This window comes from Myripristis murdjan, chromosome 23 (assembly GCF_902150065.1).
Source record: "Myripristis murdjan chromosome 23, fMyrMur1.1, whole genome shotgun sequence".
Lineage (NCBI taxonomy): Eukaryota > Metazoa > Chordata > Actinopteri > Holocentriformes > Holocentridae > Myripristis > Myripristis murdjan.
Genome location: NC_044002.1, coordinates 14,260,847 through 14,285,708, shown reverse-complemented (window position 1 = coordinate 14,285,708; position 24,862 = coordinate 14,260,847). Strand labels below are relative to the sequence as shown.

General features: G+C 40.6%; 2 protein-coding genes across 2 annotated transcripts in view; one reads left to right on the top strand and one right to left on the bottom strand.

Moving 5' to 3' along the window:
• The first annotated feature begins 2,770 nt into the window (after positions 1 to 2,770).
• The window catches only part of ccdc146 (coiled-coil domain containing 146), a 48,420-nt gene continuing 26,328 nt past the window's right edge, over positions 2,771 to 24,862 (top strand). The window contains exons 1-5 of the mRNA XM_030046335.1: positions 2,771 to 2,907; positions 3,921 to 4,122; positions 20,305 to 20,387; positions 21,283 to 21,486; positions 24,718 to 24,781. Of these exons, the coding sequence (XP_029902195.1) occupies positions 3,922 to 4,122; positions 20,305 to 20,387; positions 21,283 to 21,486; positions 24,718 to 24,781 (552 nt within the window). The 5' untranslated portion in view covers positions 2,771 to 2,907; position 3,921. The remainder of the gene's footprint in view (positions 2,908 to 3,920; positions 4,123 to 20,304; positions 20,388 to 21,282; positions 21,487 to 24,717; positions 24,782 to 24,862) is intronic.
• fgl2a (fibrinogen-like 2a) lies at positions 4,891 to 14,187 on the bottom strand. The gene is made up of 5 exons (XM_030046336.1): positions 13,439 to 14,187; positions 12,254 to 12,458; positions 7,475 to 7,694; positions 6,937 to 7,107; positions 4,891 to 6,517 (listed from the first exon to the last, which is right to left on the bottom strand). The coding sequence occupies exons 1-5, from the start codon at positions 14,033 to 14,035 to the stop codon at positions 6,202 to 6,204; spliced, it is 1,509 nt and encodes a 502-aa protein (XP_029902196.1). The 5' UTR covers positions 14,036 to 14,187; the 3' UTR covers positions 4,891 to 6,201.

Sequence of the window (24,862 nt, the reverse complement as noted above, 5' to 3'; positions counted from 1 at the left end):
TGCTTCTTCCTAAAAACCTATGGCTGCATGTCAGATAAAAATGCTACCTGAACTTCACAGATCACTATTAAAACAATGAATGCGGTTACTGATACAATTTTAAGGGGCTGACATTTTCAACAGTATTCAATAATGAGATTTTAACAATCATTTTGTCAGAATGGATGCCACATTCTCCAAATGGTGGAATTTCTATAGTCTTGTACAAATACACCACTTCTTGCAGGGTTCACATGCAACGTACTGTGTACTTTATTTGAACCAAATGTAGATTCTGTGTATGTACAGTCTTGCCATGAGAATTTAATACTGTATGTGTCTACTCTGCACCATCACACTGACCCAACTTCTTGTATATTTGTTATAGCTGACAAAAAAAGTTTGGCCCATTCTGTTTCTGACAATGGGAGAGATTTTTATTCCCCATTATAACTTTATCTCACCTGAAATCTCAAGCCTGGCATTATCCAACCCACATAAAGTTTTAGCCAAGTCTTAAACTCAAACCAAAGATGCTGAAGGCTTTAATCTAATGCTACACCGACAATGATGTTCATTTGTGTAATTTAACTCAGCTGGAAGATAAAACAGTTTTTGCAGATCCATTCACACCTCATAATAAACCATAACCTACTTTACTATATATAGAACCACTATTAAAGAATTAAATTCACTGTCAGGAAATTAAAAAATAAAAAAACAACAAATGTATGCCAGCGAACACACAATAACACTAATCAAGCTGCACCACACATGCATGCCTCTCCAACAACCAAATGTATCATTGCTGACTTCAGTCTTGCTAGGCATGCTCACGGTGGCTGATTCAACACGCCGCATCAACATCTGCTGCTGATTGTCAACCTTCACAACAGTAACTGTGAACTGCAGTTAAATGAGTGGAACCAAATCTCGGGCCAGCAATTTTGGTTTGGTTGTCGGGAAGGCGTCGGGGGTCGAGGTCGGACTTCTGCTCTCTCACTTAAACAGCTGCTCAGTGCACGGTGGAGCTTTCTCCCTGTAGTCAGCAGATTTTAACTTGGGTATACTATAAAGCAAGAGGTTGTTGCTAAATGGTAAGGCACAATTCGTATTCATTCAGTATTCATTGTAACAATGATCAACATCACAACAAACCAGAAACTGAGTTAATTTTACTGTCAGACTCTTATGATGCTGCTATTAAGCCTCACATATATTTGCAATCCTGAGCTGCTCTTTGCCACAGACACTATAAATAAAACTGGAGCTTATGATTATTATTTTGCCAAAGATGGTAATACTAGGTTGTAGGGGCATATTTTCATCAGAAATAATAACCAGCGCCTGCCAGGGTTCAGAAGTTAGCCTGTCGAGACTGTTGGAGTCAATTCAAGGTTAATTTGGAAAGCTGGCCTCCGCCAAAAATAACCATGGTCCTCTTTCCCAAAGCAGTGGAAGATTTGTTCAGATTTAACCTAGTAAAGTAAGGGGTGGTAAAGTAATTATCAGGTACAGACAGGGCCACTGTTTTAACAGTCAGATTTTTTTCTCACAAAAGGGAAGGTCTTCCCCTTCCTGAACTTCCTTGAAAATCATATAAAATCACATACAAGAAATCTTTTTGTTAACAAAACAACCCACTTGGAAGATGATATGAGCATGAAAAGGGCTGAACCATGAACAAGCAATTCATAGAGCCAGTTTAGTACAAAACAAGTTTACTAAATACAGTATATATGTGCATGCAAGGAGACACACACACACAACATGGTGTGAATGCACATGCATCTGCCACATGTTAAATCACATCCTGTTATGAATCTTTGTAGCCTAGAATCAAGGCCCACTGAAAACAATCTTTTGAAGGGGAAGGTTATTTGTGTGCGAGCCAGTTAAAGCAGGGTAAATCAGGAACATATTCAGACCCAGGAGAAATACATGGTCTAGATCCCACAATTCATCATTGACAGAGACTCCATCTATCATTCAGCCCCCATCTTATTTTCAATATTATCTCAGGCGTGTTGCCCTTTTTTTTTTTTTCCCGATATATGTCCCATCCCTGAGTCTACCTTTACCAATCCATGTTAACTGTAAAAACTTGTACCAATCACTAAGCTCAACTTCTGCACACTCTGGGCATGCAGAATGGGTTTCTCCCTGAGGAACAAAATGTAGGCACGCATGTATGCTCACATATGCGCCCAAACACACATGCACGCTAACACATGCACATACATTGGTGAGATAACACATTCCTGCAGCTGTTTCAGGGAGTGAGTGATGGGCTATGCCAGCTCCCAGAGTGCACTGTGGGAAAGAGGCTGACAGGAGAACAGCGGTGTTGCATCATCGCCATCATTTTTCACCTTGGATTCAGGTCTGACAGCCCACAGTGGAATCCAGTTTCATTTTAGTGCTTTCACTGCTCAATCAGCCAATTTAATACAGCCAACTGGCTCTTGATGCCTGTACCTGGACCGCGGGCCAGCTCGTGATCAACAGCAGATAACTATCTGCCGCCATCTGCTGGAGATTTAATGTAAGTGTAAAAAAAAAAAAAAAAAAAAAAAAAAAAAGTTAGGTTGGCCGTTAGCTGCTCTAAATGTTAGAAGCTAAGTTGTAGTTGCATGCAACTGTATTTTTGCCTTTTTTGCTTCATATTATCTATTAGTCTCTTAACATAAGTAAAATAAATCGTTTCACCTAAAGTCGGTGACGTTGGCCACGTTACTATAGCAACCACCGCACGCTACTCAGCCTACTCGCCAAACAGCCGTTGCTGTGATTTAATTCTTCCTACTTATTAACTAAAGCTATATCAACTCTGACCAACTCTGAAACATGTTTAAACGAACTGTTAAACCCGTATAAGTTGCAAGACAAATATATGAAGTCGTGTCCCCGACCTGAGTCATTTTAAAGGTAAGAAAGAGACATGAACGTGTTGGTATTTTTTTTTTTTAGTTTGTTTGTAACTAACCGAGCTAACTAAGTTTCCTAGCAGTGCGTTAGCTTCCGTGTAGAGAGGATGCTAGTTTAGCCGGCATAGCCACCTCGGGTTTCTGCTGAGATGTTGTTAATCGCAGCGTGAGTGGTGCGTGACTGGCCTCTTTTTATATCTGAGTCAGCAGCAGCTCCTGGACAGTCTCTCTGTTGTGGGGAAGTAGAATTTGAGTTAGCATAGCTGGAGATTGTAGTTTGGTTTCATTTGGGCAGGTGAGAGCAGAGGTGGAGGTACACTGGCACACAAAAACTGGATCCCTCTCTTCCCTCTCTCTCTCAAATTCAAATTCAAATTGAAAAGTGCTTTATTGGCATAACAAATAGACATCTGTGTCACCAAAGCAGACTTAAGAATCACAGCATGTACAGATGTAAAACAAACAAACAAAAACAACTAATGATTACAATGTATGTTGTTGCAATGCATGTGATGTTATCACAAACATGCAATCACACACAGGACAAGAAATAACTACATACACCAACTATATTAATAGATATTTATACATTGGCATATACAAGAAATCAGTACATCTCTCTCTCTCTCTCTCTCTCTCTCTCTCTCTCTCTCTCTCTCCCTCTCTCTCTCTCTCTCGCACACACACACACACACACACACACACACACACACACACACACACACACACACACACACACACACACACAATCTTGCTACTACCAAGCAAAATATTCTGACATGGCCTATTTCAACGACTACTGCATGCTGTTGTCTTATCCAGTACCCTGAACCGAGCCCACACATTTATTTGTAAATGTCACTTTCTAGTTTTTTGTTAATATGCGATGGTGTCATTAAGATATTTCCAGGATGACTTTTAGTGTTATTTGTGTAGTTTCCCTGTCCAAGTTATGTACATTTGCAAAGCCATATTAAGACGTCTGCCTCAGTGTGCCTGTCTGTTGTCCTCCAGTATGAGCCAGTCTGAGGACCAGTGGAGTTGCAGGCCTCCCAGTACAGGAGAAGTGGAATTAGAGGAGCAGGAGGAGAAGGTGAAGAGAATAGAGGAGGACACACCTCTCGTGGCCATGGCACCTGATGCTTCCTTTCCAGAGGAGCGGCCCTCTACCACAGATATCTATGATTTCTCTCCAGCCTTCCAGTGCCTAAATGAGGTATGTGTTGCATTCTCCACATCATGTGATACCATGTGATGTGAAGGAGGCTTCCTTATATGGGTTTGAAGCTTCATGAAACCATAAATAGCCATTAGGAGGTTATTGTATATGCTGATGGTGTGGACTGTTTGAGAAATGAAAACCTTAAAAGAGGCAGTCGTTATTTTCTCTATTAACCTAAAACAAAAGATTATGAATGCTTTCCAAAGATTATATGGTATGTATTAGTGTAGGAGGCTAGTCCTATATTACTACAACAAACAACAATTAATTATTGGGAGCTTGAATACCTTGCATGGATGGATATGTTGTTGTTTTTTTATTCAGTTTTTCATCACTTACAGTAAGCAAACATTAAAGTAATAGGCCCACAGTCTGGTGCATCTGTGAATCAGGTTTATGTTCTGTGAACTTTATGGGAATCTAATTCTTTTATTTTCAAGAGTTCCTTTCGCAGTTATTCAGTGCCTCATAAAGCCTTTTATTATGGGTTTCCATCTCGTAGAGTAGCCCTGGCTAGTTCCAATGAAGCTTCAATGACAGACAACAGTCCTTTATAGTTCAGTGGGTAGAATGGGACAATGACACTGTCAGACTTAGTGGTTTGAATGTGGGCGTGCATGCTGAACAGCTATACATTCATGTCACTGTAGGGTGCTTTGAGTTAAAAATCAATGTTTCATGTCCTGTTGCAGAAAACACAGATTACAGCAATTCATATCATAAGATGCAGAGTGGGTTCAAAAACGGCAATGTGCACAGACATGTAGTTCGAACTTTATTCATGTTTTGATATAAAAAGTAAGTGTATCTTTTTTATGACAGTTGATGATGAATGATAGAAAAGCTCAACTATGTACACACACATAGCTCTGAATGTACACAACTAATCAACTATGAATGGACACAGTCTTTACCATTGTTCAGATATCTCAAATATCACTAATCATTAGTCCTTGTATAAGCCCATATATTAGTTATATAAAAGCTATCATACCTCACAAAATAAAATAAATACTGTACATGTCCTTTCGCTGAACCCTTTCCTTCTCATGCACCTCTCCCATTCACAGTGTGTAGATGGACTAAGCAATGCTATACAACTTTCTAACATTAGGCAGCAGTATTGTACAAGTGATGTGTCAGAGATCATGTTTTTTTTTTTCTTCATATCTGGAACTGGTGGGTGACACTGTGAAATGTGCAGTAGCTCAGCTTACCCAGAGCTATAGATGGAAAACAGTTTGAAAAATGCAGTTTTCACTCATAGAAGTGTCCATGGCTGTTGTAAAGAAGATTTTGCTGAGGTGATACATTAACAAGATGCTCTGATGTGGTTAAATACATCACAGAGGCATCGCCTTCTGCACTGTTGCCCAAAATGTGCAGTGTATCACTGACTATATGGGTTATTTCAGTGAAAACAGCTTGAAACTGACCCCAGTATGAAGTCTTTCACAATGGATTTCAGATGCACTTTTGTCACATCAGCTCTCATATACCTCACTTGAGTGGCTGCTGTTAATTATGAAACCACTTAGAGCGGGGAAAATGATAGCTCATTAGATTTTAGTGCTACTACGTGCTGTACTGTCTCTCAGTTGTCATGAGGCCTTATAGAGCAGGGGGCAGTGGGACAGAAAGTGCACAAATGCCAGAGACATAGTGAAAAATCTCTCATTGTAACCTTCCATGTAATATCAGGGTCCTTGAAGGAGGTTGGCCTTTACACAACGTGTGTAGATTTTTATTAGTCCATCATTATCTGTAATCCACAGTCCTCAGAATTTTAAACCTATGTTTTGAAGGCTAGCATGGAAAAAAGTAATATCTCTTGATTTTTTTCACATTTTTTATGATTACTGCATTCAAACTGTCTCTGGGGCTTATAGTCTTTTTCAGTGTGGGTACATGTATGTGTGTGTACATGCATGACTAGGAGAATGTGTATGAGTGTCTACTCGTGCCTACTCGTCCATCCGTTCTGTCTGCATGTGTTTTTATGTCCGTGTTTGTGTCTCCATCTGTTTGTCTGTTCATCTGTCCATATCTAACCATATGTTTCTTCCTGTCCTCTTAAGGAGCATAGTTCTTGGGCCTTATCATCATCTTGACTGTCTTGAAGGCCTGCCTGTAGTTGGTAGGGTAGTACTCCGTCGACATGTTGTGCCAGGTCCCCCAGAAGATCCCGTTCCTGACTCCCTTGTACCTCTTGTGGTAGTACTTCCCATTGAGATTGGCGGACATGCAAGCATCAAACCACCAGCCAGAACTGTAATAGGCACCGCAGTTTCCAGAGGGGTACATGTCGTTGTCACGGTCAGGAGTAGTAAAGAACTTCTGGTCATGGTTGAATTGCTTGCTGAAACTGATGGCATTCCCGGCAGTCCCACTGCAATGATAATCATCACACTGACATCAATATATCAGGTGCAGTTGTCAACTAGGCCTGCCGTGGCAGCATACAAATGTTGGCCACACTTCAGGGCCAAAGTCTTCAATCCTTTGTCACATCAAAGTTCTTACTCATGTAAATTCACATTAGATGTCTACTCTGAGCAGGGAACATTTTTCTTTTTAGAATTGGCTGAGTAAAGGTTAGACCTACTTTCTGAAAGTAGGAAGAATAAACATATATGGCTTGCACACATTTCACATTTACTCTATCCTTCTTGGAATTTACTTCCATTCAATGACATATAGCAAAAGGGAAATCTTTCTTAATTTTTCAAGGGACCCTCCGTCGTCAGGCCTAGCTCTCTCTTCAGCTTCACGATACTTCATGTACACATGCACGGACAGTTACTGTACCTGTATCCACTGACGGACAGCCGGTAGCGGAGGAACTCATTGGCCACATAGAAGTGGTCATACTTTGCGTACTCCCTGACACCTTCAAAGTCCTCCAGCTCAATACGCAGGATCATATCTTTGGCCTTGGTCAGTAGGTGGATATGGTCATTGCCCAGCCAGAACTCACCCCTGCACGCGAGGAGGCAGAGAAATAGAGGAAGGGATGGGGTGGTATTGGGATGGAGTGGAGATAAAAGAGGGTGTGATTATTAAAAAAAAAAAAAAAAAAGGGACCATATGCTTGGACTTGATTAGCAAGTGGTTATGGTTGTTACCCAGATAAAATCTACTTTTTTCCTACAGGCTTTTTGAATGGGAGCTTATTCTAATATTTCTTTAAATTCAGCTACACAAACCTCCAAGCATCAGCCAACGATTTAAAGCATTTGGCTGCCAGCTTTTGTTTATCTCCTATTTTGTACATATTCAAGGTCCCAAAGCCATTTTTGGAAGAGGCACCCAAAAACAATATGAACTTGCAGACCAGTATACATACCTGAGGTTCCCAAAGCCTTTCTTGTACTCGGCCCAGGTGCGGTTGAAGCTGATAGACCCGTTGAGCCGTTGCTGTATGACAGTCCATCCACCTCCAAAGGACTCCATGTCACAGAAGACCTCAAAGGTCCCGTTACGGGGATCAGGGGTCACACGATATACACCATTCTTCCTCCCCTCCAATGCATTATAATCTGAACAGTCCCTGGGGGCTAAGATGACTGGAGAGGGAGACAGAGAAAAAGAGAACAGAGAAGAAAAGAAGGCAGTTCAAAGGGAATGCTTTTAAATGTTGTTATTCAATTATCTTTTGAAGCATTTTTCTGGCACAATTCTCAAAAAAGAAAAATTAGAGGGAAGTACAGCAGTAGTAATTGGAAGTGCCCATTCATTTATTTGCCCTGCATGCAAAGAGGTCTGTCTTGAGTGTTACAGCACAACCATATTTGTACATTGTAACACTTTAGTCCTTTAGCCCTCTTGTTACTACTGTGCCCCAAACCTGCCAATAAAAGGGGATGGAACCACAGGGCAACATTAGTTCAGCAAGACCACCATATAAAGTGGCATTTAAAACATTTAGACAAAAATAAAACAAAGACAGAGAGAAATAACAAAGCAAACAAAGAAAGAAAAGAAAGAATGAGAAAAGAAGGGGAGTGAGAGGATGAAGGTCGCTGTCAGAGGATGAGAGTCAGTGACCTTGTCCCCTGTGTTGCTCCATAGGCCGACTTCACACAACTCTGCTGTTTTCTGAGATCCTTTCCCCCATCTCTTTTCATACATGCCCACTTATTTCTCCAGCTCATGCTCCTGTCCCCTGTGTTGCACTGCAGGCCGCTGTATAGAGCTCTGCTGCCTATTGGCCCAAACCACACCAAGGTCCAAAAATCCCTGTCACTTAGCATTTGGGAAATAAAAGGAACAGACTCGTCAAAATGTGGGAAAGTGTAAAATTGGATTAGGGAGGCGTACCCCCTCCCTGGAAGTTTGGGACCTGGGGCCTAAATCATCCTGACACTGGGCACAGAGCATGTTGAGCTCCTCCTGAGTTGTTTGACTCCAGTGCTGACTGCATTTCACTCGTACTGTTAAATCTGTTCTGTGGTTTGGTAGATTACAATAGAGCAAGTGTAGGAGGCACCTATACTGAATGAACAGGGTCAGCTTTTGGTTTTCCTCTCTTAATAGTTAAGGTAGAGAGGGGCAGTGTACACCAAGTGGAGTCAAGTGGAGAAATTTACACATTCATACTACATTGTACCTTCTGCTTATAGCAAGGTCATTCTGAGCTTTTTCTCCATAATGATTAAGTGAGGAGAAGGTACTAGATAGAGTGAAAAATGTATGCACACATGGCATAAATATAAAAGCACCTGGCATGTCTATTGGTTGCATTCACAGTTGCTATGTACTGTAATGTGCTCAATCGATTTATATATGAACACATACCAGAGAAAATGCAAAATGGCTGCAGATGGGCAAGTGCACCATATGGAAAGCAGTCTGGGAGGTGAGACTGTAGTTACCATTTCTGTCTGCACATTGCATGCAAAGTAAAAATTTTCAGCGTCTCCCTCACTTTAACTCTCCTCATTCCTCAGGCCTCTCTCATACTCCTGCCTGTTTGTCCCCATCTGTCCAACTGGGCAGCTGTCCTATCAGTGTCCCTTGATAGCCAGGAGCCATCTCATCTCAGTAACATGGGCGCTGTGCCTGACCTAAATAACTGTATATCAGCCACTTACTGACTGGCTGGAGGACTGCCTGGTTAGTTTCTTGAGTGAACTGCTGGATGTTAACTGAATAGCTGTTTGGCTGGAAAGCTTATGCTGCCTGCTGGTGGATGGTTTCTTGACCTGCTTACATCCAGGCTTCCTGAGTTGACTGGCTAACTCCATAACTCCTACAGCCTGAACAACTAAATGACAGACTGATTGGCATACTTTGACTGACACATTGGCTCCTTGACTAGCTAACTGCTCGCTTGAGTGGCAGTAAAGGAAACAAAACCCCATGTTATCAAGGAAGTATGCCTCGTGACAACCAGCACTCATCCAACATTAGCACCTGTCATAGAAGGAAATCTGTATCTAAGCTGATAGTATGGTGTCTTCCCATCATAACACCCTAAATGGAATTTTAGTGTCAGTTTTGATGGAAACGAGCTGTCATTGAGAAGCAGCACCCTTCCTTTAGGAAGCTATGCGTTTCCACATTGCAGACAAGCTATTTTGACAGAGTCAGGGGCCTAATTGTAAAGCACACAATTCCTTTGTTTATCATTTAGGTATTGTAGCTGAACAGTTACATTTACTGCTTTTCATTGACCTTAAGGCTGCAATAGGCCTATGTTTTTTAGCAGTGGAAATGGAGATCGTTGCTCGCAGCAGGGATGGAATTGACAAAAGGGGTGAAATCAATGTTGATAACACGGTGAGCTGTAAGGAACAAAAGCATCTTCTCTAAAATACTATTTGTCCTCGTTGTTGGTTTAAGTGCCAGTCTACATCTATAGGGATTTAGTGTCCTTAGATGCCTTTTCTGAGTCTTAAGAATAAAATCACTGTTTATTTGAACAGTGGGCTGTTGCTTAATGAGCTGTGCCTCTGGTTTCTATGTGTGATAGGATGTTGATGTTTGGTTGCCAGTGATCCATCACTACAAGCCATATCTAAACAGAAACAAACACAGACACACAGGCACAGAAACACACATTCACACATAAAATTGTTGTCTCATAAACATCTCAAGCATTTGCAGAATTGTTCACTCTCATTGTAAAACTGCAGAGGTCCTATCTGATTTCTTGTCTTCCATGGAAGCAACAATTCACACTGTTACTTGTCTGTTTCTTTTGGACTCACTTCACAGACATCGTCAGACACGGTTTCTTAACTTGCGGCAGAATAATTTGCCGGGTTTTTAAGCTCAACATGACAGATTGATGTACAAAGACAAGTGTTTCTGACCCTGTGTACCATCCGTGACTAATGTTAGGAAAGCCGCCTACATTGCAACATCTTGTGTTGTTGGCAAGAGATAATGAGAGTTAGTTGTTTTACGCTAGAATGAGCACTCAAGAGCATGACCTCTAGAGCAAGAGAAAGGAGGAGAGACAGAGAAGGAGAGAGACGCTGAGAAAAAGGAGTAAAGAGAGAGAGAGAGAAACAGTTAGGGAGAGAGGGAATGAAAAGAGGAGTAAAGGAGAGTATGAAGGAGAGAGAATAAAAGACTGGAGAAGGACAAAACAAAGGCAGTCAGAGAAGATGAAAGTACGGTGGAGAGGGGAGAGATGAAGGAATGTTTTAAAAAAAAGAGAAAGGGAAGTTTGAGGGGTGAAGAAAACGGGAATGGGGAAAAAGCTGGGATCCCCTTCACACCACTGTCCCAGCTAATCTACTTAGAAATAAGCCTCACGCTCACATCTGTTTTTCACATAATAACACCAATATATATAGCATGTTTTCATTTGCTCATGCAATATCAGGATATAATTCAGTTTCAATTTGGGATCTGGCTAGTGTGTGTGACTCACTTTGAACTGCAACCTCATCCAAAGAAGCTTTTGCATCAGTTTCGTGTGAAATGTTTGTTATGCCCAGTTTGTTTGTATTCCCTGACTAATGTATTTTTTTTTTTTCGTTTTTTTCAGATATGAAATTCAACTCTCCCTAACTTAGTCTTTGGAATTCCTCTGTATGTAAATGGAGTTGACAGTTAAAAACTGTTGCTTTTAAGTGCATTTTTGAAATTATTCACACCTTCTGTAATAGTATAGAAGCCAAGGATATCTCTCGCCCTACCTCCCTGCTTTCCTCCCTCTCTCCTCTTTGAGTTTCTCCATATGGCGAGTAAAGGGATGTCAAGACACTTGAATCAGTTATGTAAGAAGTAATTTGCTATGATAATTTGACCCTAGTTTTATTAGTCTATGCATACACATACTTCACATTGAGTATGATCTCAATGTGAAGCAATTTCAACACACTCAGTTTTTTTTTTTTTTTTTTTTTTTTTTTGCTGTGGCTAGGCTGAGGCTTAGTCTTCACTAGATGTAAAACATATTAAGGTACAGAATAGTGCTGCCTCTAAAATGGTAATGGCCTGCTTTTGTTGGGATGATTTTTGACCTACTCATTATAATTTCTCCAAACGCTGATTCAGAATGACTGCTTGAGCCCTCCGTCTTTTAAAAAGATGATAATTAATTCTGTCTATGGTAGTCATAATATCTCAAAAATATTCAGTTTGATTCATATCAGTAATGGATAAAGCATGTCGTGACAAACCCCCATGTGTTGCTGACAAGGTCATTGTTGGTCTTGCCTGAAAGACAAAACTGGGTGAAGGTGACCACCCAGAGGTGGGATATCTGTACTGACATAGCCACTTAGGCATGATTAGACAGATTCTATGCCAGGAAGTGCACCTGACAGCAGCCCAAACCACCAGAGCCTTTTACTTTATGCTAAGGTTTCCTTGTTGTAACTACTTTTATTCTGAGTTTAAAGGGCTAGAATAGAATAGAATAGAATAGAATAGACTGACAGAGCTTCTTTTGAATATTCTTGAACAGAGAGCAAAAGAATACAATAGTTGAAATAACCAAGTTACTAGAGTGCAGAGAGAGAGGTTTTCAAAAAGCCAAAGGACAATAGATATGTAGAACAGAACAGAATAGAATAGAATACAAAGTGAGAACAGAGAATTAAATATAGTGGAAATGCACATTGCGGTGGGATTGGTAGCAAACTAATATCAGTGAAAGCAGCCTTACACTGAGCAGTGGGCTGTAGTTGGCACTGGGTGTTGCAGGTGGAGCTGATCTTGTTGATCACTGTGCTGATGTTCTCCACCTTGCTGTCCACGATGGCGTGGATGTTGTCTATGTTGAGCAGGTTCAGCCGCTCCAGATGACCCTGCAGAGCAGAGATCTGGTTCCTAGCGTTGCGCAGGCTTGCTGACATCTTATTCAGCTTTATCTGGGAGGCGAACAGAGCAGGGCAGGATATTATTTTGGTGTACCGTATACAGGGCATGGTAGATTACTGAATTCACCCACATTTTTCATTGTTTTACCTGGTAAGCTGAATTTTACAATGAGGAGCAGCTGGCTGCCTGCCAAAGTGGCTGTGAGAATCAACAAGCTTACCAGCCACAGCAAAAAAATTGGCTGGTGTCTGGTGCTAATTCCCCACCCTGTTCACAGTACCAGGAATTTTCCCTGGTGGATTTGTGCCAGGGAATTTACAGGTCTTTTAAAATCTTGTCAATTTTACAATCTAGTTGGATACATTTTACTGAGCACATTCAGGCGAGATGGATTTTTTATTTATTTATTTATTTATTTTTTTTTATTATTTATTTCAGATTTGGTGTTTCTTTTTTTACATTTTTGTTTCATTTGCGTTGTCTTTCAGTTCTGTCCAGTTTCCTTCCATTCATTTATTTTTTTTGTTTGTTCATAAATGTTTTAAAATTTTGTTTGTCAGTGATTAAAATACAAAAGAAAAAAAATGGTGCAGTACAACTGCTGCACTTTCTGTAGACCTTCAAATACTATTATTGCTATTATTAGTGTATGTGTTCATATACATTTTACACAGTTTGTACAATACCAGTGTTTGTCTTTTATTTTGTTTAGCCACATCAAATGAAAACTATTGGTTACACAAAATTAGATTTGGCCAACAAAGTCTTTTCTTATCTCACAATAATATGATCATATCAGATTAACAAAAATTGACACAATAAAGAGAAAAAAATAAATAATTCAAATGTTTTCTTAATATTGACCTGTAGTTTTGTTGTTCAGTTGACCTAGATTGAGTATAATTTAAGAAAAAAAGGTCTGTCTCTTCATGTTGTGTGACTAAAATGGAAAAAAGGTGTTTAAAGGTGCCATTTTTCTGTCAGCATCTGACTTGCCTTCTTTCAAATGATACTGAACTGTGCCTCTTACCTGCATGTCCTGCATTGTGCTTGGGCTCGGTGGAATTTTCCCTGTTATAGAACCTTGCCCCAGTTCAGCACCAGCCCCTGTGGCTCCAGTGGCGATCCCATCTCCCCTTTCCTCTCGACTGGACCCGCCTTGCAGCTCCTGTCCCAAGTCTAATCCTGCCACCTCCCCGCTGTCCCTCTGGATCTGTGGCTGTCCCTGGTCAGCTTGCTGCTGTCCAGTTCCCCGTCCCCCGCGGCACTCCATGCACCCACTCTTCAGCTTGTTGACCGTCTCCTTCAGGTTCTGCAGCTCTTTCATCGTCTTCTCCAACAGTCTGAACTGCTTTGGCAGCTGGATGGTGAGGGGAGGCAGGGTGAGCTGGTAAGGGCAGTCCTCTCCTTCCTCTGCCCCGGCCCCAGAGCCCCCACACTGGCCAGAGGGTCTCAGTTTCATGGGACAGGAGGCAGGGGTACCAGATTCTGATCCCAAAGTATTGGGTCCTTTAGTGTCCCATCTCTGGTGTGGGTTAAAAGTGAAGTCCGCTACCTGGCTGGTGCGTGGGATCACGGTTGCTGAGAGCAGGAGACTGGCACAAACGCAAAGCACAGTGGTCCTCATTTTTTCGTGTTAGATGTATAAAGGAGACCTGAGTGTGTATGCAAAGTGAATAAGTATTTTCAAGTGCCTCTGATATGCACTCAAAGAGTGTGAGAGCGTGTGCTCGGCTATAGTAGTGTGTGTCTGTGTGTGTGTGTGTGTGTGCATGCAGGTGCAGATTGTCTTTGAGTATGAGAGTGTGTTTGTGAATGTGTGCCCAATACGCAGTTGGTTGGAGTGTGTGTGTATGAGTGCAGCCTGCAGGAGGGAGAGAGCGCAGGGGAACTGCCGCTGCCTCAGATAGCTGTGTCATTAATATCAGCACTGAGAAAGGGAGGGAGGAAGCGAGAGAGGGAGTGGGAGGGTGCTGAGTTGGAGAGGATGGGAGGGGCAGCACTGTATTGCGTAATGCTAAACACCATATCAGCAGCATTGTGAAAAACGAGAGAGATACAGACAGAGATTATGGAGAGGGAAGGAGAGAGAGAAAGAGGGAGGGAAGTAGGTAGGTCCTTTTGGTTACCCTGCCTGCAGTCCATGCATAGTCTTGTCCGGCTTTACTCTTAAGTCAGCTCATTTCCCTGAAGAGAGAAATGACTCAGTACACAGGAACTACTGACTCTCCTGACATTACAGCAATATTTTTTCATGCTTGGTTTTTTGTGTTTGTGGATGCAGAATTGAATGGCCCTGTCCTCTGACCCGGTTCAGATTCCAAAGCTGTAATGTACAAACAACGCCACCAGTCACACTTCTAGTCCAAATTAGTTTCAGGTGGTGAACAAATTAGGAAGGGTTCATTTCACTTAGTAGGAACAACTTGTTTTTCCAATTTTTTCCCCCCAGTTTTGCAAGGCTTGCTTGGAAGTTTTTGGATTAACAGTAAGCAGAAGAATAATTTTATATTTTATTGATCCATATAGAAAAATACTTTTATCTCTTGGCCCCCACCATGGGGAAGTCAGAGAGGGGACACACAACACCCCTGGAGCTGGGAGCGATCTGAGTCTTGCTCAAGGACATTTCAGCAGGGTAGATGACTGCTGACTTGGGGACTTGAACCACCATTCTGCCACCCAAAATACACTATATTACCAAAAGTATTCGCTCACCCATTCAAATGATCAGAATCAGGTGTCCTAATCACTTGGCCTGGCCACAGGTGTATAAAATCAAGCACTCAGGCATGCAGACTGTGAAACAAGACATTTGTGAAAGAATGGGCCGCTCTCAGGAGCTCAGTGAATTCCAGCGTGGAACTGTCATAGGATGCCACCTGTGCAACAAATCCAGTCATGAAATTTCCTCGCTCCTAAATATTCCACAGTCAACTGTCAGCTCTATTATAACAAAATGGAAGCGTTTGGGAACAACAGCAACTCAGCCACGAAGTGGTAGGCCACGTAAAGTGACGGAGAGGGGTCAGCGGATGCTGAAGCGCATAGTGCAAAGAGGTCGCCGACTTTCTGCACAGTCAATTGCTACAGAGCTACAAACTTCATGTGACCTTCAGATTAGCCCAAGTACAGTACGCAGAGAGCTTCATGGAATGGGTTTCCATGGCCGAGCAGCTGCAGCCAAGCCACACATCACCAAGTGCAATGCAAAGCGTCGGATGCAATGGTGTAAAGCACGCCGCCACTGGCCTCTAGAGCAGTGGAGACGCGTTCTCTGGAGTGATGAATCACGCTTTTCCATCTGGCAATCTGATGGACGAGTCTGGGTTTGGAGGTTGCCAGGAGAACGGTACATTTCAGACTGCATTGTGCCGACTGTGAAATTTGGTGGAGGAGGAATTATGGTGTGGGGTTGTTTTTCAGGAGCTGGGCTTGGCCCCTTAGTTCCAGTGAAAGGAACTTTGAATGCTTCAGGATACCAAAACATTTTGGACAATTCCATGCTCCCAACCTTGTGGGAACAGTTTGGAGTGGGCCCCTTCCTCTTCCAACATGACTGTGCACCAGTGCACAAAGCAAGGTCCATAAAGACATGGATGACAGAGTCTGGTGTGGATGAACTTGACTGGCCTGCACAGAGTCCTGACCTGAACCCGATAGAACACCTTTGGGATGAATTAGAGCGGAGACTGAGAGCCAGGCCTTCTCGACCAACATCAGTGTGTGACTTCACCAATGCGCTTTTGGAAGAATGGTCAAAAATTCCTGTAAACACTCTCCTCAACCTTGTGGACAGTCTTCCCAGAAGAGTTGAAGCTGTAATAGCTGCAAAAGGTGGACCGACATCATATTGAACTCTATGGGTTAGGAATGGGATGGCACTTCAGTTCATAGTATGAGTAAAGGCAGGTGAGCGAATACTTTTGGTAATATAGTGTATTGTGGGGGCTTACAAGAAAAAGATGGCTGGTTGCTCTATATGATCAAACATAGATTAAAAATATGTTGGGTGCTCTTAGAGATGGGGAAATTGCTTCAAACAAGAGGGCAATCCAGCCCTATCATAAAGGCTAAATCATTAAAAAGACATGTTTTGACCACTTTAGGTCTTCATCAGGGGGAGGGTCTATTATATAAAAGTTTGAAAAGTGAACTTGAGATTTGTTTGGAATTTATTAAAACTTTTCAAAAAACTTTTTTTCAACGCTGACATGTGATGTCAGTATTGAAATTGTGAACTGGTCTATGTTGGTCTGTATAGTTTGTTTTGATATTAGGCAAACTGAACAGATAACAGAGTGTTTACAAAGCACACTTGTTTTGCATATAATGATTTGAATGAGTTTGTGGTAGCATGATCATGCTTAGTGGTTTTAGATTTTCATTACTTGAATTGCACTCATACTCTCCCACACTAATTCATAGACTAGGCAATTTTATGGAGTGTTTTTTAATAGCTATTAAGCCATGCCAGCTATTAAAGTTGATTGTTTACTCTGCAATATAAACTCCTTTTGTTCTGTCCAGCTTTGGAAGCGGACTCAGTGTCTACAAACTGCACTGCTCTACAGACTGAATGAATGCTTACATAGAGTTTTAGTAAATTAAACTTAACACAAGTCAACTGACTTGGCACTGTTTTTTTTGTTGTTGTTGTTTTGTGTTTTGTTTTGTTTTGTTTTGTTTTGTGTGTGTTTTTGGTGACATAGCCTATTTCATGTGTCACTAGTGGTAAGCCACAGTACAGTCCATGATTCACAACCATGGGTCATACAATAAGATATTATTTCAACTGCTCTGGCAGGCCCAGATGAATCATTCCACTGCTATATTTCTAGAGAACTGTGACACAGTTTAAGTTAATTGATTTCATTTACAGTGCTGGATCTTGGTCCTGATACAAGAACACTCCAGAAAGGAAAATATTACTACACAGTGATTCAATCTGGCTGTTCAATCTTCCAAAGACAAAAATGGGCTATGTCTGAATCCAGTGGATCCTAAAAAAAAAAAAAATGAAGGCATGTGCACATGGAGAGGTGGTGGGCAAAGCACAAGACATTCTTAGAAAGGTTCCTTTGAACTCAAGATGATGAGGTGATAAATGTGCATGGGGAACTGTCTTTCTCCACTATATATGGATACAAACCTTTGGGGTGATTCCCTCCACAAAATGGAAGACTGCAGTGGTGTGCATGATAATTTTTTTTTTTTCTCAAGCTCCAAAATGTTACAACACCTTACAACTTTTTAACTTTACACGTACCTCATGCAGAACATACTTGCTGCACTACACAATCTTGTAACTGTTGAAGTTTACAAAGGTCTGTTCTGCAGAATAGATTCAAGTGTGTGGGCAGGTGTATGTTTTGTGTGTGTGTGTGTGTGTGTGTGTGTGTGTGTGTGTGCGTGCGCGCGTGCGTGTGTGCGCGCGTACGTGTGTGCGCGCGTACGTGTGTGCGTGCGTACGTGTGCGTGTGTGTGTGTGTGTGTGTGTGTGTGTGTGCATGTGTGTGTGCGTGCATCTGTGTGTGTGTGTGTGTGTGTGTGTGTGTTCATGTGCCTGTAAACGTCTTTGAGTAATTGTTTCTATTTCACTTCAAAGATGGTCCACCGCATGCGGGCCTCAAGCAGCCACCCAATAAAGCCTCCCATGCTGTTTGCTACTGATGATAACTCCTGGCACCAAAGATAGAGAGATAGTTGGAAACCACTTCAAGCTGCCTCTCTCAGATAAATGACCAGTGTACAGCCAGGATGTTCCTCAGGTCCCTGAAAATACAATATTTACCGGTTTTGATGTGTCATTTTCTTATATGTTTGCCTCAGTGCTATAATTTATGTTGCATCACATGCAGTGTTAAAATGAATGAAAATTCGGCCATATTTGTTCAGTTGTTTTAAGTTTCAATACTATATTACTCCATATAACTAAAAATGCATAATTTCTGCAGTAAAATAGGTCAATTAGGACCAGATGACCAGCTTAACATTTCAAGATGTTAGAATTAACTAGGCCTATGCCTGAGCATGTGGTTTTCAAGGCATGTGACCTTGGATGACAACTCATGCACAATGAAAAACATCTACAGATCTGGAAAAAAAAAAAAAAAAATGAACAAGAAGCCTCATCTACATCATTTACAACATCCACTGTGTTCTCTTAGCTCTTGCAACGTGGCTTGATACTTTCAAGTACATTTAACAGATAAACGATATAATAAAGTTATTCTAAAAACATAATCAGTTAATGTTTTAGTGCCAGCTATATTTTCCCTTGCAGTGGAAGAGGTTTTGCAGGAGATATCCTTCTGTGTGTTCAAGTTTGTGGGTGTGTGTTTATGTAAACGCAGTGTGTGGTGTGTGTGTTTTCAGTGCCATTAGACGACCTGCTACACAGTGCAACCTCAGATATCCTCAGTTCTGGAGTGCTTTGATACAGGTGGAGCTATCCCTCATTACTCCCCACTCTACCAACCTGGCTTTGAAGATAAGCGGGAAACAACACCTGTCCTCTATTCTGTCTCGGTTACAAACACAGAATTACCTCACAACACAGAGAGATTTAACAACCACTCTCACAGATAATTTTCCCTGTTTTGCTGTGCCCATAATAAGATGCCTTTGACTTGATGTCCCAGTTCTTTTTCTCTTTAGTTTTTGTTTTTGCCAAAGTTTTACAGCCATTCTACTTTTTAAACTCCAGCATTTTGGACATATTTTCATCGATGGAATCAGAGTATTATGAAATGTGATCCAGTTGTACTGGAGTTGTTTGTTTTGGCTTGCAAACAACAAGACTAATTGCTCAATATTACCATGTTCATTAAACAGAGCCAAGGGGAGAAACACTGATTTGTATGTCAACCAAAGATCTTTATAAGGCCAAAATTTTATTTTGCATGATAACAAACATTCCAGCCACAAGGCAGTATAGAGAGGTGCATCTGTTGTCCATTCTCAAGATGTTCTCTCCTCCTTTTGAGATTACAGATACTGAGAGACCTATGCTTGTTTTTTACAGTGATGATAAGGACTTGGCCTAATGGTTGTAACATGTATTGATACTGGGATTTCTGTTGTGATGATAATGTTTTTAGTTTTTTGTTGTTGTTGTTGTTCTTTTTTATTTTTTTTTTTTCTTTTCAGCTTAATTTGGTTTGTATCCCCTTTACTGGTATCATGGAATTTGTTGACTTTGTTGTGTTTTTTTTTTTTTTTTTTTTTTTTTTTTGAGTACAGTTTACAGTAGAAACATAGCAGTAGAAACAAAGGCATTTTTTGTCAAAAAGTGTGGACTACTGAGACATTTGGAGCTATTTACTTCTGGATTTTTTTTTTTTTTTTTTTTTTTTTTTTTTTTTGCTGAACAATACTGGACAAAGTTTACAAATGCAAGAGTGCAAAGTGCTTATTGGTGAGAATTTTATTTGGTCCCTAGGAACATTAGCTTATTGAGTATTCCAGAAAAAAATTGGCAGCAAGAGATTCCAATGACCTCGGATATTTCATTAATGTCATGACTTTTTTAAAAGACGGACAGCCCAACAATTTTACAACAGTGGAACTTTAGCTAACAGCCCTATATGATAAAGCAATATGTGAATCCAACTTTTTAAACCAGCTCCTCTGTTGCTTTTCATATGAAATTGCTTGGTGCCAGGCAAGAGTCCCATATCACTGTATGCCTGACTGTACTGTAGCCTATGTGTTGCCATGTTTGGTAGCCAACCTCAGCTGACTGAAGCCACACAGTTTAGGACAACTGTAAACTCTGTTACTGTAGACAAAAGCGAGCAGACAACCATCACTTGGAAACTCATATTGAACGAAATAACCATTTTGGTGTCATGTCCTCATCTTGAGTACCATCCCTTGTTCTGTATGCCTCAGCTACTCTCTTCAGGCAAATTGAGCATGACCAAAGGAGAAAAACTGAAGGCCAGCTACAAGCAGATGCAGGATGTCTTGAAGAGGTATGTTTTCCTAGCTCTACCCATAACTCTGACACTAATCCCATACCTAATACTGATCTCTCTGACCTTTTTGACATGTTCTGATATTTAAGGAATGATTCTATCAATCTGTCTATTCATCTATGAAAATGGCCAAATAAATAGATTAATCTACATCTATTTGTTTACATTTATTATGACATTACTCTGACAGAGATAATCAAACTAAGCCAGTTACATGGCATTTTTTAAAGTTTTGCCTTAATCTAGTTTTGAGCTCATGTAAATGCACCCAGCAGTTAAAGGACCATACCAGTGATTTTTATGTTAGCATTACAAGTCCGAATTATGTATTTATTTCACATTTCCCACTAATCTTTTCCCAAAGCAAGCTGTTGTATTTCAGACTGTCAATATCATTTTTCCTACTTTTTATCCAGCTATTGATTTCCATTCATTCCACTATGATATGAAAATTAACTTTCAAAGATTTTGGGCTGTCTTTACATTAGTACTCCATCACTATAGTAATTAAAGTCATCCAAATTAGTTTTCCTAAAAGTAGCAGTAATTGTGTATTGAGTGAAACAGTAAATATCCCCTGGAGGAAAGTTTCCTTACACAGTTCCATCAGTTCCAGGGTTTATGAATGGCCATGACTTGGTTAGCTGCAGAAAGAGAATATTATAATATGGGTGCTCCAGCCAGAAATTCTATTTCTAATTAAAATCAAGGGATTTTGATTAAATGTTGTGAAAACTTTTGTACCCCTGCATAATTTGAAAAATGTTCTGTTGCATTTTAAAATGTGGTGAAATTGTAGTAAATGGGTTAAACATTCAAAATCACTGGTTTGGTCCTTTAAGGTGCTTTATTGATATACTGTAAAACATCATTTAATTGGTGCATCAAACAGATCAGAGTTAAATGTCCAGCAGTTGGAGCGTAACTGTGCTGAGCTGAGGAGGGAGCAGGCCGCGAAGGAGAGTGGTGAGAAGCAGGCTTCCCTTGAGGTGGCCAAAAAGGTGGTTAGCGTCCTGAAACAGCAGCTCCAACAGGCCTCCAGCAAATTGAGGACAGTCAGTGACATCAAATCTGAGGCAGAACGGCAAGTGGAGCGGTAAGGACTATACACACCCATGCGTATATCTAACTGTCACCCCTATGGCAGATTTTTTTAACTTTTAAAGAATCATATCTCCTGCAAACTTCTCTCAATCTACTCTATCTATATATCTCTCTCACTCAGTCACATAGCCACTCACACACAGACACACATACACTGTCAGAAGAAAATTGATTTGCTCGCATAAACACCTTCACACAAACACAAAAATGCATGCACACACACACACACACACACACACACACACACACACACACTCACATGCACACTCACACTTTCGAGAACAACTCAAGTGGCAGAGGAGAGTGAGGGCGAAACAGATTTGAGTGTTTACCAGAGAAAGTGTATGTGTATGTGCTCACGCGCGCGCGCGCGCGCGCACAGACACACACACACACACACACACAGGCACACAGGCACAATAAAAGAATTACTGGGTGTAAAATAATTTCCCCTTACCACTAAAACTGCACTGCAAAAAGTTTCCATCTCAAAAAGTCATTTAATTTCATATTCAGTTTTTAAATCTTGTTTTTCTTCAAGTGAAAAAAATCTATCAGTGGGATGAAAAAATCCCACTTGTTTTCAATGCAGATTCATTTGTTTCCAGATTTTTTCTTCTGTCAAGTGTCATTTTCTCAATACTAAGGGGCTGATCTGACTTATTGTGCCTTGTTTCAGTATATTTATACTTGTTCCCAGAAACATTTCTCAGAGTGAAACTGCACTGGAAGCAAGTAGGATTATCTCATTCCCCTGGCAGATTTTTTTCACTCATTTAAAGAAAAACAAGATTGTGCTACACAACTCTTTTGCAATGTGGGGTTAATAAAATAATTTCTATGTTAGTTTCAGTGGTGTGTTTTGCTGTAATTGCTGTTTCAGAGTCCTCATTACCCTGCCAAGTGTTTCTGGGGAAATGATGTACAGAATTCATGAGAAAAAACTATCGTCAAGTGCATTTTGTGTTTGTTTACATGAGCTCTCCTTACTGGTTTGTGTCTGATGTCAGTCCTGGAGTCATTTCTCTTCCCACAAGTCCCCTCCTCTCTCTCCCATTACTCGCTACTCTCCTCTCTTCCAGTTTTCCCCCACTCTGTTGCTGTTTTCTCTTTTCTTTTCTCTCCTTTCCTTTCACTCTCTCAACACTCCTGTTGCTGGTTCCAAAAGGTCAAGCACACCCATGGACATGGAAAAAGAACACGCTTACTCGTTTTCCTCTCTCATGTCGGTACGCACACACTGTATTTTTTGAGGGCCAAAGACAGGTCACTGGAGCATTCCTGTAAGCAACAAGAAAACACACACTGCACAATGAAAAATAATTGTTTGCTCAAACAAACTTGCCACAGATCACCTTTATCCAGGAGGTCAGATAAATGAGCTAGAGAAAATCAGTGGGAGAGAGAAAAATGGTTAGGTATGAAAAGATGTAATATTATTAATACTGCTTATTTACCCAACAGCTTAGTACTTTTAGCCTTTCCTCAGCCATCTTACCCCCTTATCTCTATGGAATTACATTTGACTCAGGATTGTCTCAGCACTATTAAACTACTCACAGCACATAAACTCACTACCATATTGCCAAGATGCGATCTGTAGGATACAGAGATTTTTATGCAGAGCACACATACTGAGGCTGAGGATTTTAGACCTCGCCGTAATTGAAATATTAAATGAAAACCACTTACGGAGCATTCTCTGTGCTTGCAGCAATAGACAGGGCTGTCTCATCATATATTAGACTATGAGTGTGCATATTATTTGTGACAGTTAGCTTTTGGTAGGGATACGTCTGTGCTGTCTCTTTCTTCTCTTGTACTACTGTCGTTTTTTCTTTTAATCTCTGCTTCTTTATTTTTCTTCTCTTTTTCTTATATCAGTTTTCTACCCCCTCTCATCTCCTTTCACTCTTCTTTTTTCTTTCCTTCTTTTCACCTCTCCCTCTTCTTTCGTTCCCTCAAGCCTTAGCCCTTCCTCCCCCCATCTTTTCTTCTGTTCTCTCCCCTCTATTCTCTCTTGTCCAAATGGCTAGTCAGCCAGCAGTCTGCATATGACAGGCAGATGCTAACCATGCAAATATGCTTTAAGTATGCTCTTAAAAAAACTGTTGCCTCCTTCATCCTCGGCCAAACATACATAGCAATCCAGCACTTTTTTTCTCGTCACATATTTTAGCATCCATGCGTTTTCCATGTGTATCACCTTATATCAAGTATATCATATTCAGAGAGATTAATATTGCACTCTTTCTGAAATGTGCAGCTGTACACTATATGTTATCGTACGTGCTTTCCCAGAGGTATAAAATTATTTCATAAAAACTTTAATCAACTGCTCAAAAGGAGTCTGCCATAGGGAAATGAAAAATTCATAGAAATTTTGTTTCATATGCAGCTTTCTACTGTGTTGAGTGCTCTATCCGTTTGGCTTTGTTTATGTATGAGGAAGTTTTTTTTTTTTTTTTTTTTTTTTTTTTGAATACCTGTGCTTTTAATATACTATGTGTCAGGAATGTAATCTTCATCCTCAGAGCCTGTAAAAAAAGTATGGGGACTGATTGTGGTAAAAAAGACATTGATATTTTCATCACGCGACACCAAACAGCCGACCAAGACACTGACTTTCATTAATATCCTGACATTTCGCTGAGAGCTTATTAGATAGGTGACAAGCAACTTTGCTTCGTAGTCCTGCAAGATTGTTTTAGGAAGAACACAGGAACTTGGGTTTAATTTACTTCTTAATGATGGAAAACTGTCCTTGGAGGTTATTTGGAACTTTGGCCATTCTGCATGCTACAAACAACTGAACTGAACCAGGATCATTCACTCACCTCCTCATTGTAATTCAGATCCATTTGACTGTATTTGCCTTGTCAAGAGGTAAAACTGCTGAACTGTGTGATTTCCATCTATGACGTGGTATGTTTGTGCTACTGTATGAATCACACAATCAGAAGAACTTTTTGTACATCATATAATCTTGTTTAACTGGCATAAATTGCACAAAGATATTTTACCGGACGCTCGTCACATGTTCCTCTTATCAATATTCCTCTTTCTATAGAACCAGGAACTGAAACCATGTATGAAGAATTTGAATTTATGATCATTGTGCATTTGCTTTCTTTTTTCCTTTTTCTTTCTTTCTTTCTTTCTTTCTTTCTTTCTTTCTTTCTTTCTTTCTTTCTTTTCTTTCTTTCTCCACTGCTCTCCTCAGTCTTCAGAAGGAGAAGAAACAGCTTGAGTCAAGGAGAGAGCTTGCAATGCAGCCCAAACCTGAAGTAAGTTCCTCATTGCACCATACAGGTCCAGTTTCAGAAACACAGATTAAGACTGCAACAATGCATTTCACAAAGGAACAA